Here is a 16927-nt window from a genome sequence, read left to right on the forward strand (position 1 = left end):
GCATTTGGGAGCTGCCAGCTCTATCCAGTAGGGTGACCCTTATAAACGTGCTATCACGCCCAGGCAGGAATGGTAGAGCCAGCCGAGGAAGCCGACTGGCTTTAGCAAGATGGCAGCTCCAGGGACAGCACATCGGCCTAAGAGAAACAAGAGGTGAGCGACCTGTTGCATACAGCATCTGATTTCCAAAAGGTGGAACACTTTCTACATTCAGACTGGTTGCAGAAATATTTTTGGCAGGTCAACAGCAGGGGCTGAGAGCCTGGTCTGTGCCAGTTTTGCTGAATGCAGCAACCAGGGGTGGAAAATCTGGGCTGGAGAAGGAGAAGCAAGAGCTGGTTAGACAGATCCCACACGAGGAAGGACAGATGGTGGCTAGGCAGCTTGTTTTAGCCATGGGTCTCCCCCGTCTGCTCCCTTGACTCTAAGATATAGAGAGTTGCTACACTGAAAAATGCATGTTAAAGACAGAGGTGGCTGAACACTGGAGCTTACTTGGCTCTTTGGTAGGGCTAATGGCGGACTCTGGGAGGGCTCACGCCAAGGAGTACTTCCCAGAACTTCTGCTGCCAGTGTCCTTGTCCTCAGGGTGAGACAGAGCTACCCCCCGCCTCTTCAGGTGACCCTCCAACACTAGCAGAAACATGAGTTCCAGCAGCTTCCAGAATGAATCCACCTGTTCCCTATGTGTGAAGTATCTCACAGACCCAGTCACCCTAGGCTGTGGGCATGGCTTTTGCATGCCTTGTCTCTGTCTCTGCCGGGAGGAATCCCAACATCCTCCTCGCTGCCTTGTGTGCAGGGAAACATCCCATTAAATGAACTTGACCACCAATATCGTTTTGAAGACACAGGCATTCCTTGCCAGACGGGCAGGAACCTATGACTTACCAAGCTCTGAAGAACAGATATGCGAGATACACATGAAAACAAAGAACTTTTGTGAGGTCACCAATGATGTGCTTTGGTTACCCTGCTATAAGTCTGAGGAGCATGTGGCTCACAGGCATTTCTCCACTTTGTGGATGGCTGAGGAATACCGGGTTTGAGAACCTTATCACTTGGAGGAAGTGGGCGTGGTCTTCGGAAAATATATGAAACATCCAGCAAAGAGCAAAACTCATTCTTCTCCAGAGCCCAGAGCTGTCGTGTTTGGACTTGGCTGGGCTGTGGAGAATTTTGAAAGTTACTGCCACCAGGAGGGGAGCACCAATCACTGAACTGAATTTAACAGAGTTACTTACTGAACAAGAGTGGAACATTTCATTAACTGTACCCAAAGGACAGCAGTCAGTAGATTTAGGACCCACTCTACGCAGGATGATCTCATCTTGACGTCTTCGACTTGATTCCATCTGCAAAGACTCTATTTCTAAAATAGAGTCATTTGGAGTTGGCTGGACTGTGGAAAACTCTGAAAGTTACAGCTGCTGACCCACCCAGAGAACACAGAACCCCTGACCTGATTGGATGGATTTTCCTACCAGCATTGATGACACCCATCTTCTGGAACATAGAATCTCACAAACTACAGGATTCCAGAAATAACTCACCTTCTGAATCTTGAGTGTGAAGGAGTTGGAGATTTTGCTAAGATGTCTGAACTGCTGGGATCATACAAGTGTCCCAAAGACCTAGAAATGGTGTTGCCTAAAGGTCAAGATGACTGGTCCAAAGAAGACATTGTGAAGTTACTGGAATGTATGGAGAATAACATTCCATCCAATGACAGGCACGCGTTCAAAACAACCCAGTCACAGATGGACTGGGAAAAAGTAGCTTTTAAAGATTTTTCTGGGGAAATGTGCAAACTCAAATGGTTAGAGCTTTCTTATAACTTGAGAAAATATCGCACTTTGAAAGAATTAGTCCTGGAAGCAAAGGAAAATGTTGACAATCCTTACAAATGCAGAAAACACAAGAAGCATCCTGATTTACCCAAGAAGCCCTTGACAGCTTACCTGCGCTTTTTCAAAGAGATGCAACCCCAGTACAGCCAAACATATCCTAAGATGAGCAACCGGGAGCTGACCAAGGTTCTGTCTGAGGAATACAAGAAGCTTCCAGAGCAGCTGAAGTTGAAATATCATCAAGATTTCCAGAAGGAGAAACAGGAGTTTGGGGAGAAAATCGCACTATTCAGAGAACAGCACCCTGATCTAGTCCAGAACTCCACGAAATCTGATGTCCCCAAAGGAAGCCAGACCAAAGCACCAAAGAAGTTTCAGGGACGTGTGCAAAAAGTGAAGTCTTCCCCAGAAAACAATTTATCCATGAAGAGAAAATTCCATGGAGAGCCCCAGAAGCCACCTATGAATGGATATCACAAGTTCCACGAGGATTTGTGGTCGAGTAGGGAGCTTCAAGTGCTGCCCCTGAGGGAGCGCATGGTGGAGATTAGTAGATGCTGGCAGCGTGTCCCACAGAACCAGAAGGAACATTATAAGAAGCAGGCTAAGGAACTGCAGAAACAGTACAAGGTTGACTTTGATCTCTGGCTCAAGAGTCTGTCTCCTGAAGAACATGCTTATTACAGAGAGACAACCTATTTGAAGCGTCAGAACATGAGCATGACAAGGGGCCCAAACCCCAAGGTTAGAAGGATGGATCTGCAGTTCCCATCATTGGGGAATCTTCAAGGAGGGCCTGAACTGGAGCAGGGGCTTCAGCCTCCAGAGATAGAATCACCAAACACTATTGGAGAACATTCTCCTGCCTCAGGGAGATCAAGAAAACAAGAAAGATGAGGAAGAGGAGGAAGGCAGCAACTCCTCAGACCACAGCCGTGGGGATGAAGATGAAAATTGTGAGTCTGAGGACAGTGGTTCCAGCTCATCTACCTCAGGGGACTCCTCTAACTCAGATTCCAACTGAGCTTTGTTCACAATCTGAGCGATGGGATAGAGAACTTCCTAGCAAGTGGACATGGCATCTGCATCAAATTAAAGCATTCTTCTCCCTGTGCCCTTTCATTGCCTTGCCTTCCTACTTTCCCTCCCTCTTCAATATAACATAGGTAAATTTCTGTTTCCTCTCTGTACCCCAACTCCACCCCCAGAGAAAGTCCATGCAATAAAGAGTCTTGGAATTTTAAAAAAATATAGTTTTTAATTTTGAAAAGTAGTAATTTAAATTAATTGCATATTGCCTATTGGTCCCAACTACTTAAGCATTAGTCATCTGTTGATTACATAATAATATTAGCTATTGATTTGTAAATGATGATTCTGATGAGCTTCAAGAGAATATAAAATAATTTTATTCCATCTCTTTTAAACGTTTACCTGAATGCATTTTTCTGAAAATTAATTTCCAGAGCCTATTAATAAAAGTTTTCTAAAATAAAGGTAAACTTCAAATTATTTAATGCAGACTAAATTAATACAGTTCAAAATAATATTTGTTTTAAAATATTCATGTCTTTTCTGTTCCAGTCATGTACACTGACTTCTTCTCAGTTATGATATGCAGTGTAATTATAATACATGGATTTATTTGTTTATATCCTTTCTTTTTTCAGAGTTAAAATTGTCTACATAAGTACCTATAACACAACATGTTAAAATAAAATTTAAATCAGATGAATGAAGTTAATCAAAAGAAAAATTAAAAGAGGCAGATTATGATAAAGTCAAAAGTGAGATTAATATAAAATTTAGTCAATAAACTTGCCAAATGTGGGAGAAAAGTATACTTCTTTGCAATGTCAGACAAAGGTCAAATCACATCACCTGTAATAAAAGATAAATTAGGTGCACAGAAGTAGCCTAATTATTACACATGCTGAAGCTAGTGAAAATGTCCTATGAGTTTTCAAAAAGACAATAGTGATTACAAAACACGTTCCTCACCACCATACTTGCAGTGAACACAGCAGTGAAATTTTTAAAGGGACTTTTGGATAATATCCTTCTGGGAAGGCTGAAAGCATAATGAGAGCAATCCTTTTAGCAATCAGAATGATGTAGCCCAACTTCTGGATCAGGGTAAGATGAAGAAAGTATATTCTCTTTCCCATGAATTAAAGCTTAAAAACCCTGACCCAAAATGTTCACTTGATATCGACAGATGATCTCCAAGAGAAACACTCTCTTTCAGGTCAGAGAAGTTGGAAGGGCCACCTCTGTATATGAGTGGGAGGAAATCTTTTTGTTTTCTTTCTCTTTGTACTCTCAGCACTGCCTCAAAGCAAGTCCCTCTTTAAGAAGCAGCACTCCTGTGTCAGGAGGGCAACAGCAATGATGATGGTCATGGCAGTAGAAATGGCAGTCACCCAAGCACCTAAAATACTGATAAAAATATCCTTCTTTCTGACAAGTGAAACTGAAGAAAGAGGCTCCTGTGGCCAAAATACATAGAGGGAATCTCCATTACTTGTTCTCTATTTTTTCTCTCATCACTTTTCGTCAAAACACACCTAATCACAGAAAGCTTGAAATAGCACAGAGGACAAAAACTTCAGCTTTCTAGGTAAAGCACCAAAATCAGTCCTCTGGAAGCTAAAATATGTGAGAGAATTACAGAGAGGAGAGAGCTGGATAAAGGGATCCTTTAAAACCCTGTTTATTTAAAGTCCTGGACTCATTTCTGATCTGTGGAGGTGAGGAAATGATACAAAACAACAGAGCAAAGCCTTTGAAAATGGAAATACAGTGTAGATGGCCACCTAGGTGCCATTTTGACTCCTGAGAATTGGATACACAGAATGGATGAGAATAACACTTCAAGACTTTGAAATCAAAGCTGAGATTGGAATCACAGGCCACACAGAAAGTGAATCTGGACACAAGTGGTCTATAACTAACTGCTAAAAGACAGAAAGTACCCATTCACCAGATGATTTTAACAATACCGAGTCATAACATAACATTCAAAATTTCTAGGATGTAAAACAAAATTATTCAACATAAAAAAGAGCAAACAATGTCAAAAATCCTGAAGAAAAAAGTATAATCAATAGACAGCAAGCATAAATAATTCAAATGTTGAAACTGTTAGACAGACACTTCAAAGTAGCTATCGTATCCATGTTTTTATGAAGAGTGAAAGCCCTTGAAATTAATGGGAAGATAGAACTTATCAGCAAAGAAATAGAAACTATAAAAATGTAAGAATGGACACTTCAGGAAGAAAAATAAATTAAAAGAAATAAAAACTTCAGAGAAATTCAATAGCAGAATAAAAATGATGTGTCATTGAACTTGCAAATGATCAATAGAAATTATTCTATATATATAACTGCAAAATAGCTATTATAGGGCTTCCCTGGTGGCGCAGTGGTTGAGAGTCCGCCTGCCGATGCAGGGGACACGGGTTTGTGCCCCGGTCCGGGAGGATCCCACATGCCGCGGAGCGGCTGGGCCCGTGAGCCATGGCCACTCAGCCTGCGCGTCCGGAGCCCGTGCTCCGCAATGGGAGAGGCCACAACAGTGAGAGGCCCTCGTACGGCAAAAAAAAAAAAAAAAAAAAAAATAGCTATTATAATGAAAAAAAGCCTAAGAGACATGTGTGACAGTATCCAAAGTGTTAGCATCCAAATCTTGGTGGTCCCAGAAGTACAGGGAAAATAACGCAGTGCAGAAAAAATATTTGAAAAAAATAAACAGAGGGGACAAACTGAAAACTATTAGTAAAATAGAAGGTCTAAATCCAATGTGGGACATACAAACCAACTAAAAGAGAAAGAGTGTCAGATTAGATAAGTCAAGATATTTTTTATATATAAGAAACCTTACATGTAATGAAATAACAAAGTTATAAAGAAAAAGGATGGAAAAGATGTACTAATCAAACACTAATCAAAAGTTGGAGTGGCTATATCGTTATCAAAAAAGGAAACTTCAGAAGAGGGAAAAAAGTCCGGAATAAAAAGTGATTAAATAATGATAAAAGGGTTAATTCACTAAGAAGACTGAGCAATTTTAATGAAATTTAGAGCTGCAAAATATGTGAAGCAAAGACTGACAGAACTGAAAGGAGAAAGAGAAAAATCTATTTTTGATATATACAACACGAATGAATCTAAAAAGTGTTATGCTAAGTGAAAGAAGTTCATTTGGAAAAGTTACATGTTGTATGACTGCATTTATATGACAGTCTGGAAGAAAATCCCAAACTAACATATATGTGGTTAACAGAGTATAAAAGCGAAGCCGTTTGTGGGAATATTTAGGGTAACAGCCAAACTTGTTCTGCATCCTCATTATGGTAAATGTTGTATAATGATGCACTTGTTAAAACCCACAAAATAATACACTGAAAAAGAGTGTATTTTACTGAGTAATGTATAAGTAAGTAAATGAACTGGTGATGCAATTCAAGAATACACCCCTCTGTTGCCCTGGCTTAATTATGGAAGAACATAAAATATCCAAAATAACGGATCTCAAATTTCTCAATTAGGAGAAATAATTTGTGGGATAGATTGCATTTTCTTTTCCTGATTCTTCATACCTTTCTATGTGACTCCATAGCTTATTGCACTGGAATCAGATTCTCTTTCTCCACACTATTGAGATTGGGCTTAGCCATGTAGTCTTCTTTGGCCAATTACATATGGGCAGCGCTAAGACTGTGCCAGGTGTGAGCCTATTCCTTAAGAAATATCAAGAGTTTGCTTTCATATATATGGCTTTTCTGTCATTGCTAATAAAAGAATATGCCCAAACCTGTTCATTTGCCTGAGGAGGATGAGAGATATCCACAGCAGACCTGATCTAACCCACAGTTTGAGGCGCAGAAAAACCCAGTATAGGGCAACCAACCAGTGGGTGACTTGCTGACATATGAGTCCAAATACATTATTATGTTTTAAGCCATTGAATCATGGAGCTGTTTATTAGTCTGTGTAATGCCCACATATGATTAAATAGGCTTTATGTATTAAAAAATGTTCTACCTCCTTACATGATATAATTATGCTGTTATTATCAGTTGATATAGAAAAAGCATTAGAGAGAAAACTACTATAAATCAAATGAAAAATTTTTAGAAAGTTACATGTTGTTTTTCACAACACTGTCTTTATATACTTAAAAATTTAGAACATATACTAACTTTATTATTCACTCTAATTAATATTCCTGGTATGATTTTGGAAATTCTTTGCAATTACTTTGTATTTTCTCCCTATCTCAACCCAGGCCACTCCTACCCACCAGCATACCCATGAAAAAATGTAGACCCATTGATTGACATCTTTGATCTAGAAAATTGTTGAAATACTTAGATTTAAGGCAAGTCTCTACAGATATAATTTCTTCCAACTGAAGCTGTAAAAATAGTTAATAGTCCTGAACTCAACATGACATTCTCATTGAAAAGGCTGTGAAATACACCAATTATGGGTTGTAAAATAGGTGTGGTGCCAGTTTTTAAAAATTAGAAGCCAATCTAGGAGTAAGCATAACATCTACCTTAAAAAACAGAGGAGCCTGACAAAAATGTGGTGACAATTCCTCATTCTTGAATTCACTGAGTCATCCATTTTTAAAAATTCATCACAAATATTCATTAAGTACCTGTTGCTGCTTAGCAATACATATCCTGCTGCTTAGAGGATACATTCTCGAGTAAAATAGATGGTCCTTTGTCCATGGTGTTTACAGTCCAGTGTAAGAGATCGTCATAACTTGTATAGTCACCTAAACATTATATATCAGTTAGCTCTGGCAAATACTCTAACAATAAAAATCATTTGAGAGAATAAAATTGGGACGCTATCTAGACTGGAAGATAAGGGAAGTCTCTCCTGAAGAAATGACATTTGAGTTTACCTCTAAGTATCAATAGCAAATAGCGGAAATCACCAGAAGAAAAGAATTCATGCCAAAAGACTAAAACTTCATATGCAAAGACCATGCAAACAACTCAGGCGTGTTGTGTCTGAGGGTCAGAAATAAAGCCAAAGGTGTGAGCTCAGAGAGAAAAGTGAACAGTGGCATTAAATGAGTCTGCAGAGGTAGGAAAGGTCTGGACTACAACAGCTCCCGTAGGCCATGAAAAAGTTTTACATATTGACATAAAAGCAATTGAAGGTGTCATCAAATTAGCGACACAGTCACATTTTTATTTTTGAAAGAAATGGATTCAAATGGGGGAAAACTAAGTTAGGATGAATAGTTAGGAGACCAGGGAATATTTGACATGAAGAAAATATGACAAATTTGAGATATGTTTAGGAAGTAAAATCAAAGGAGTCTAATGACAGATTAGATACGGTGAAGGAGTAGGAGTTGTGAAGAATGGCTCTTGGGATTCTGGTTGAAGCATATGGTGAATGGAATCCATTCACTCTATTTACTCACGTAAGTAGAGAACCAGATTTGATGGGTTAGATCTTATGGACATAAAGAGTTCAGAGTACTTTTGAAACTTCAAATTTTGTAGGTCCATGCATTTATGATGGGTCGGAAGCTTAGGGAAGAGATCAGGGTTTTAAGAAAAGATTCACTTGGGAAGTATTGAAGATATAGATTTTTTTAAGAAGAGGGTTATAAGTAACTATATAGAATTCCTTCAAGAATTCAAGTAGACAAAGACCAAAAATATCAAGGAGGTCACTGATAACATTTTTGATAACTGCAACTGTAGTGTGTTTATCTCTCTGCGAAGTAAGGGGAAACAGTGAGTAGGAAGAAGGAGATTCAAATTTATGAGATTCAGATTTATAGAAATGTGTCCAGGCAGCATGAAGGGCCCAATATATTGGTGACTATAATTAATTCTACTCTATTGTTTTTTCAGTAGTGATTAACTTCCTGAAGATTGTTAAGCTCATATAGCTCTTCAAAGAAGAAATTTGAGGGAGGGACAAAATATCTTTTGTAGTGATATGAACATATCAAGGATCCAATATTCTTTTTCCAAAGAGCAGAGGTTAGAAACGGTCATCTCATTGGAGGGACCTGGTAAACAGATGAGTTATTTGCTGACAGTGTTTATCTTTTTAAAATCATTTTTAATTCCAGGAGGAGGGGGAATGCATTGACTGTTCACACATGGCCATGATTCCCTGGCCTGATTCATGATTTTATGGGAGATCAGGGGGAGAATGCATAATCTTAGAAAGCAAGACTAGCTACTTCATCACATAAAAGGATGCCAATGATAAAGTTGGCAATGTTTTTTAGCACTAAAATGGTAACATCTGGGCATATATGAGAAGTAGCAACAGGATAGCAACATTCAGATCTTCACATCCTGAAATAAGATATCAGGCTGAACTGAGAAACCAGTCATGGCCAGGATTTTTCATTGCCAATATAGAGTATCAAGAAGCAGTAGTTTTAAAATACCAACTGGGCTTTCCAATTGCCACTTTCCAATGCATTGTAAGACTTTATAGTTTCTAAATGCAACTTAGAAAACTGCTTTCAACTTCTCAGTATAAAAAGATGGCAGGAATTCGTCACAAGTTTCATGCATCATGGTAAAATAAGTATTAGTAATATCACTTTGTTTAGATGTCTTATATTGTTTTCAATAGATTCTAAACTATTATCAGATATTACTCAATTTGTGTGATTTTGAAACAATTTGTTCTGTATTTTAAACCATCTTTAGCTTATATAATCTTATGAAAAGGTAGAAGAGTATGTTATGGTTACACCTCTGACTATAGTCCCTGCAACTGGAAGTCATTTTAAACTGCTAACTTGTTATTTAAAGGTAAATTACAGGGGCTTCCCTGGTGGCGCAGTGGTTGAGAGTCCGCCTGCCGATGCAGGGGACACGGGTTCGTGCCCCGGTCTGGGAGGATCCCACATGCCGCAGAGCGGCTGGGCCCGTGAGCCATGGCTGCTGAGCCTGCGCGTCCGGAGCCTGTGCTCTGCAGGGGGAGAGGCCACAACAGTGAGAGGCCCGCCTACCGCAAAAAAAAAAAAAAAAAAGGTAAATTACATATTCTTGGTATGCTGTACTTTAATCAGATGTTCAGAGAAGAGAATGGGGGTAGTTTAGAGCAAGCCCCATGAACAAGCTTCCATTTCCATACAAAGCATATTTACTTATAATTATTTTGGAACTAAACACCTGGTTTTCTTTTTCAAAATTGGTATCAGTCAGATTTATTTCTCAAAATTTGTATTAGTATTAGTTAGCTTTGTTGTGTTATAAGCCCTTCGTCCCCATCTCAGTGGCTTAAAATGTCCACCCTGTAGAAGCAGCCTCTTTGTGGGACATGCATGTCTCCACAGTAGAGAAGAGCATTGGCTAAGCCAAACCATGCAATAGTATTTGAAGCTTCTGCTCAGACATGGCATATGTCATGGTGGCTCACTTCCCATTGGCTAAAGTAAGTCACAGTCAAGTCAGAGTGCACTGAGGCAGGAATGAGTATTATTTTCACAGGCAAAAAGTAAATCACATGGCAATGGGCAAGGATGTATAATCTTACTGAGAATGGGGAGTGAACACTGTAAAAATTAGTACAATCAAGGTCAGAATTGATGTTAAATGTTGTCATAATATATTGTACTTTAATTATATGGCCTCTTCCAATGAAAATATATTTGAATGAAATATAGTTCATTTAATTAGTTTTTTATCACATTCAGAAATTTGTACATTTACCAATAGAAGCCAACATTTTAAAACTTTCGATTGTAAATATCAAGGAGAATTCAGGCATGAACAATTGTTAAATAATCTCTACTCAAGCACAATAGAGAGAGATAGAGAGAGGCAAATATACTCAGAGAATGAAAATATTATTTTCAGGAAAAATTTAATGAAAAAATAAGTTTCAAAGGCAGAATGTGAATATTCACCAATTTTGAATTAAGTTAGAGCAACAATCAAATCTCACTGAAATCATGATATACTATGATATAAATTCAATAATTCATTTATTTGACCGTTTTACTGAGAAAAAAATGTTAATAACAATTCATGGCCACTTTAATTTCAGGTTGACTAATAATAAAAAGGATGCAATCTTTAGAAGTATGCAGGGACCTACTCTAGGTATACACTTAAGAGGTAAATGTTTAATTTTGTTTTGAATTTTCAAACATCTGATGATTTTGTGTTTAATAAATAAATGAGGGCCTATTCTGTTACTTATCAAGTATTTTTTTTAAAAGCCTGTTTAAGTAGGTAGTATATTCAATAGCACTCTATAAAAACTAGATCTCACTTACAAATTTGCATTGAATTCGTTTTTATTTAAAATAAAAGAAAGTGGCAGAGGTTGGTGGTGTGATGAATTGGGAGATTGAGATTGACATATATACACTAATATGTATAAAATGGATAACTAGTAAGAACCTGCTGTATAAAAAATAAATAAACTAAAATTCAAAAAAATAAAATAAAATAAATGTCTATCTCTTTGGCCTGACAAATATTTTGTTAAATTCACCCCTTTAAAATCTTTTCATCTTGTAATATGATATATATTCCTAAAACATTTTCAGTATAATAGCCTTTAATACTAATAAAATAATGTGTGTATATATGCCTGAGTATATGTGTACCTGCAATAATGTATATCAAACTGTTTATTTTGGTTATTTGAAAGTAGAATAGGTGAGAAGAGGATCAAGCATTTAAAAATATGTTTCTGTGTTGATTTGAATAAGGAGAATATATTCATTTTTTAAAATAAATCTGTCTAATTAAATGTTTAGTCCAGAAAGGGAATTCATACATATGTTTATACATATGTTTTGTTGTTTTCCATACTTTTACTCTGAATTTAAGTTCAGCATAATTCTTCTGAAAGTATTAAGTTCCAAATTATTAAGTAATTGGCTGTTACTCGGTGATAATCCTAGATTCAGAATTCAATGATGTTAAAAGATAAGTGTAGGAACATTTTAATTTTATTGGAAAGTTTAACCTCAAAGGGTTTCACTTGGTCTTGTGAAGCTGTCAATGTTACTTCAAGGACACTATGCACATTTCTGAATATGAGATATTTCAGAAGGAAAAGGGGCATATCTAATCAATTTTATGACTATGAAAAATGCACTTATTTCTCAATTTTTCCCATACTTATTTGGGTATTACCTAAATCATTTGAGATATTAATATAATTGTATTTATTTAAAATGTGCTACAGTATTTTGCTTGACACTGTAGTATATATGGAATATAATTGGGATTTTATTGTTTGGTAATGAAAGCTTACTCTATTGTCTTCACTTTTTTTTTATAGTTTTTGTTGAGGACATATTCAAATTTATATAAGGAACCAAGGACCTTCTAGGAAGAAAGGAGGTTAAATTGGTACCCTCTTTCCCACAAACTCGAGGCTACTAAACTCTGTCCTGTGGATAGAGCTGATCTCTTTCAAAACTGGTATCTGGCAAGAGTAGTAAGTTTCAAGGTGGGACAGATATGCTGAAAATACAAAGCTGATTAATCATGGCCTGAAGTTTCTCAGGACAGACACCAAAATTTTCTCAAATGCATCATCTTGAAAGAAAGTAATGCTTAAGAGGAAAGGTGAGTGATCTTTTCAAAGAGCTGCACTTTGGAAAACAGTTCAATTTTGACATTGGCTCAACTTTGGCAAAGTACAACACTGGCAGAAGATGGTCCTACATTATACCTTGTGGGACCAATGCAGGCCAGGGTGAGCTTTATTAGTTATGGAGGCCATAAACTGACTGTAAGGTTCACTTCCCACCTCCCTTCTCTGATGCAAAGTAGTATCTGTACCACTTCATAGTGGTACAGATGCTACTCCAAGGGATGCAGCAGCACCTGTGAACAGGAACCTCTTCTGACTGTTTCAGGGACCACACCGGGCTCCTGTTGTGGCTGCAGAGCAGGTCGGAGCCGGATCATTTTGGAGCAATGAGCTTGAGGTATGATTGGGAAGTTCTCCAGAAAAAGGGGGTAGCTGAGTTTGAGGTCAAGCATTCAGTTCTTAGAAAGTACAAAAAAGACTGGTCCTTTGGACATGAGAAAGGACAGTGTGAACACGGGGAGTTTCTATGACTTCAACATTGGGGAGCAGGTTAAGAGGATGCAAGGACAGGAGACTAGACTTCCTGCCAAATTGCTCAATATTTCATGTGCTGCACTTTGAGTACTCTATTGTTTATAAACTAGAGAGCATGTTATTCATATCTCAAGATTTTAGAGGAACACTTGGATTAGAAAACTATTATTTCATTTAATTTCAAAACAACCTCATTATGTAGAAACTATTATCCTTATTGTATACCATGAGGAGACACAATTTGGAGAAGTTGTTACCTTGCCTATGGCCACACAGGCAACACAAAGCTTGGATTTAAAACTAGGTTTATCTGACTCAAAGGCCCTTTTTTTACAGAACCTCAATTTAAAGAAAGTAAACTTTATTATAAACATATTTCAAATATTGAAACTAAACTCTGATCAGTAGAGTAGCTTGCTTCAGAGTCCAGACCTTAATAAGCAGTGAAGCCAAAGCAAGAACACAGGTTTTCCCATAGCTGACATTACATCTCATTGGGTCTCTAAGCCATTTCTTCTGTTATTTCCCATTTACTTAATGGAAAAGAACCTCAGGGACATACTACACACTTCATTTAAGATCATTTGCCTGATAATCTTAGATTTTTGAAATCTAAAGCTTTCCTAAGAATGAACACTGAGACATTCTTTACTTTCAAAAATTCATCACCAAGTGTATTTTTTAGGCTAAAGGAAAAAAATCCTTTGGCCAACAGTAGACCTCCACATTTGCATTGAAGTTCAGTTCTACAGGATGCTGAAAGTACAGCTTTATCACATACTCATCAGTGTTTTCTTATATTCTTGAAGCATAGAAAGGGAATCATTAATCTTGTTGGACTTGTGACAATTGATCTTCAAAGACTTCAAGTGGTGTAGAGTTCATCAAAAGATTAATAAATCTTGAGTGCAATTTTGCTTGAATTAGCAAAGTGTCCAAAATAACTGATTTTGTTTAATACTAATCTTCATTTATGAAAATATAAATTTAATAAAAATATCAGGGCCTCCCTGGTGGCGCAGTGGTTGAGAGTCCGCCTGCCGATGCAGGGGATACGAGTTCGTGCCCCGGTCTGGGAGGATCCCATATGCCGCGGAGCGGCTGGGCCCGTGAGCCATGGCCTCTGGGCCTGCGCGTCCGGAGCCTGTGCTCCGCAACGGGAGAGGCCACAACAGTGAGAGGCCCGCATACCGCAAAAAGAAAAAAAAAAAAAAAAGAAAAAAAAAAAAAATCAGGAACCTGGCAAAATATTTTAGACTTTGAAATGTTTATAGGCTTATGCTTTTGAGAATATAGGATGAATACATATGGTTAAAATACTTTTAATCCTGATAGTTTGAAGAATTTTTTAAAAAAGAATGTTAGGTTCAAGCTATGAGCTGTAGTTATACTTAACATGGTATTAGTGCATGTATTTTCTTTAATTGTCTTAAATGACTAGTATTGCCAACTAATACAAAGCCTTTTAAATCAGTTTTTATAAGATGAGAGAAATCAAATATGAAGAAATTTGTTAGGACACTTTTTGTGTTGCCAATGTATAGATTTCAATTAGAAATTATTCCTTTGATGAATTGACATCTATTTTTTAATCACTTCACCAATTGCAATTTGTGATAAATTAATTTTGAGAAAGAAAAACTTAAGTTCATTCTCTGGCTGGCAGTCAAAATGTTAGGTAAGGTTAAAGCATATTGTTCTAACAAATATTTTGCATCATCTGTACAATGAGATCTAATTTGCTTTGACAAAATAAGACCTCAAAATCACAGCAGAGAGTAGCCAGTTCAGGGGAATCAACTAATGTACTCTACTTATCCTTTCAGCAAACATTAATTAAGATTTACTAAAAAAATAAGATTTAGTCCTGTCTTCATAAAGCACATAGTCTAATGAGAGGGCAAGCATATGAAAAGACGATTACAAAATAAAGTCATTGGCAAACAGCAAATCAAGGTGTGCCTTGTGTGCTAAGGCACTGGAACTCTATCTGTGGGAGATGTTAACATTTTTTTTCTTTTAATCCTTTGGAAACTTTGGGGAGAATGGTTTAAGACTAACAGGACTGAAGGACTGAAGTCAAGGGGATAACTATGGAGACTGTCCCCATCCAAATAAAGATCTCATCCAGGGCAGTGACAGCAAGGCTAATAGAATGTGATACACTTTGAGAGACACTTTGAAGGATAGATCAACAGCATTTGGAAATAGAATATATAAGAAAAGGGAAAAGAGGATGCAGTTAAGGATTATTCTGTTTTATTTAATTTTTTCTATCTTTATTGAAGTAGGACTACGTTTCATACAATGTTGAGATCTTAAGTATACAGTTTGATGAGTTTTGAAAACATATACAACTGTATAACCTACACTCTAATCGAGATACAGTACATCCCTGTCTCCTGAGAAAGTTTCCCTCTACCCCTTTTCTGTCCATCCCTCACCTTCCATATGGAACCGCCATTCTGATTTCTATATCGTTGGGTTAGTGTTCTTTGATCTTTAACTTTTTTGTATGTGTCTAGCTTCTTTTTCTCAGTGTGTTTTTGATATTAATTCCTGTTGCTGAGTGTTCAAGTAGTTCATTACTATTTTATTGCTGAATAGTCTTCTATTGTTTAGATATACCATAATTTGTGTATCCATTATTCTGTTAATGGGCATTTAGGTCACTGATAATGTTTTTTGCTCTCTCTTCTGAGACTTACCCTTTGATTCATGGATTATTTAGAAGTATGTGATTTAGTCTCCAAGTCTTTGGAGATTTTCTTATGTTAGTTATGTTGACTTCAAATGTGATACCATTGTTTGATCAGAGAACAAACTCTGTATGATTTCATTTTTTTTAAATTTGTAAAGCTCTGATTTATGGCCCAGGATATGGTCTATCTTAGAATTCGTTCTATGAGCTCTTGAAAAAAAATGTGTGTTCTGCTGTTGTTGAGTGGAGTATTCTATAGATGTTGATTAAATCATTTTGTTAATCGTTTTGAATTCTCCTAAGTCCATGTTAATTGTCTGCCAGTTGTTTTATCAGTTGTTGAGAGAGGAGTATTGATGTCTCCAATATAACTGTCGACTTTATTTCTCTTCAGTTCTATCACTTTTTTTCCTTCTTTTTTTTCCCCTCATGTAGAATCTTTATTCAAGCTCTAATTTATGAATTATAGTGACACACTTTTTATCAAACACAAGAGGAGTAAGTTATCTCAATTAACAAACTATAGATAACCTTATCCCTTCTTTACCCACCGACAGTGTTTTAATCTGTCAATCTTAATTGCCACTTCTTCTGTAAAATGTTTACTAACCAACCATTTACGTTTACTCCCCATACTATTTTCTTCAGTAAAATGAATTACTCCTTAGCTACCCAAGCTCTTTCATAAGCAATGTCTCTCATATAGAATTAATCAAATTTATTGTAGTTATTAGTACAATAATCCATAAGATTTTACTTCACACTTTAGAATTTTACTCTTATACATATTATCTCATTTGATCCTCTAAACAACCCTGTGAAGTAGTTACTTCTATTTTACAGACAGGGAAACTGAAACAGAAACAATATGATCTAAGGTCATAGAGTTTAAAAAAAAAACAAGAAGACAAAAAAATAATTCAGAAATTGAATCTAGGATTTTTTTTTTTTTTCACTTTTTGGCCATGCCACATGGCATGCAGGATCCTAGTGCCCCGACCAGGGATTGGACCCATGCCCCCTGCATTGGAAGGATGGAGTCCCAACCAAAGGACCACCAGGGAAGTCCCTGAATCCAGGATTTTTAATTGAAAATACTATGGTTTTTTTTCAATTCATCAAATATGCTGAACTCCTTGAGATTATATTTTCACCTTTACGTAACCACTGCCTAGTGTATACTATGGCAGATACTAAGCAAAGACATATTGACTAGATTTAAAGTCAACTACTGGAAAGGTATTACATATTTCCTAGACAGTACATAATTTATT

The 16927-nt window shown here is 37.0% G+C and overlaps 1 protein-coding gene across 1 annotated transcript; it reads left to right on the forward strand.

The window, feature by feature from the left end:
* Window positions 1-1640: 1640 nt before the first annotated feature.
* On the forward strand, window positions 1641-2874 carry LOC308626064 (upstream-binding factor 1-like protein 1; the record flags this gene model as incomplete). Its single annotated transcript, XM_081250854.1, is given in 2 exon segments — window positions 1641-2719; window positions 2721-2874. Coding segments are annotated over 2 exon segments (1233 nt in total).
* Between the last annotated feature and the right edge of the window lie 14053 nt (window positions 2875-16927).

Source organism: Mesoplodon bidens, assembly GCF_964165515.1.
Source record: "Mesoplodon bidens genome assembly, chromosome: 12".
NCBI classification, from domain to species: domain Eukaryota; kingdom Metazoa; phylum Chordata; class Mammalia; order Artiodactyla; family Ziphiidae; genus Mesoplodon; species Mesoplodon bidens.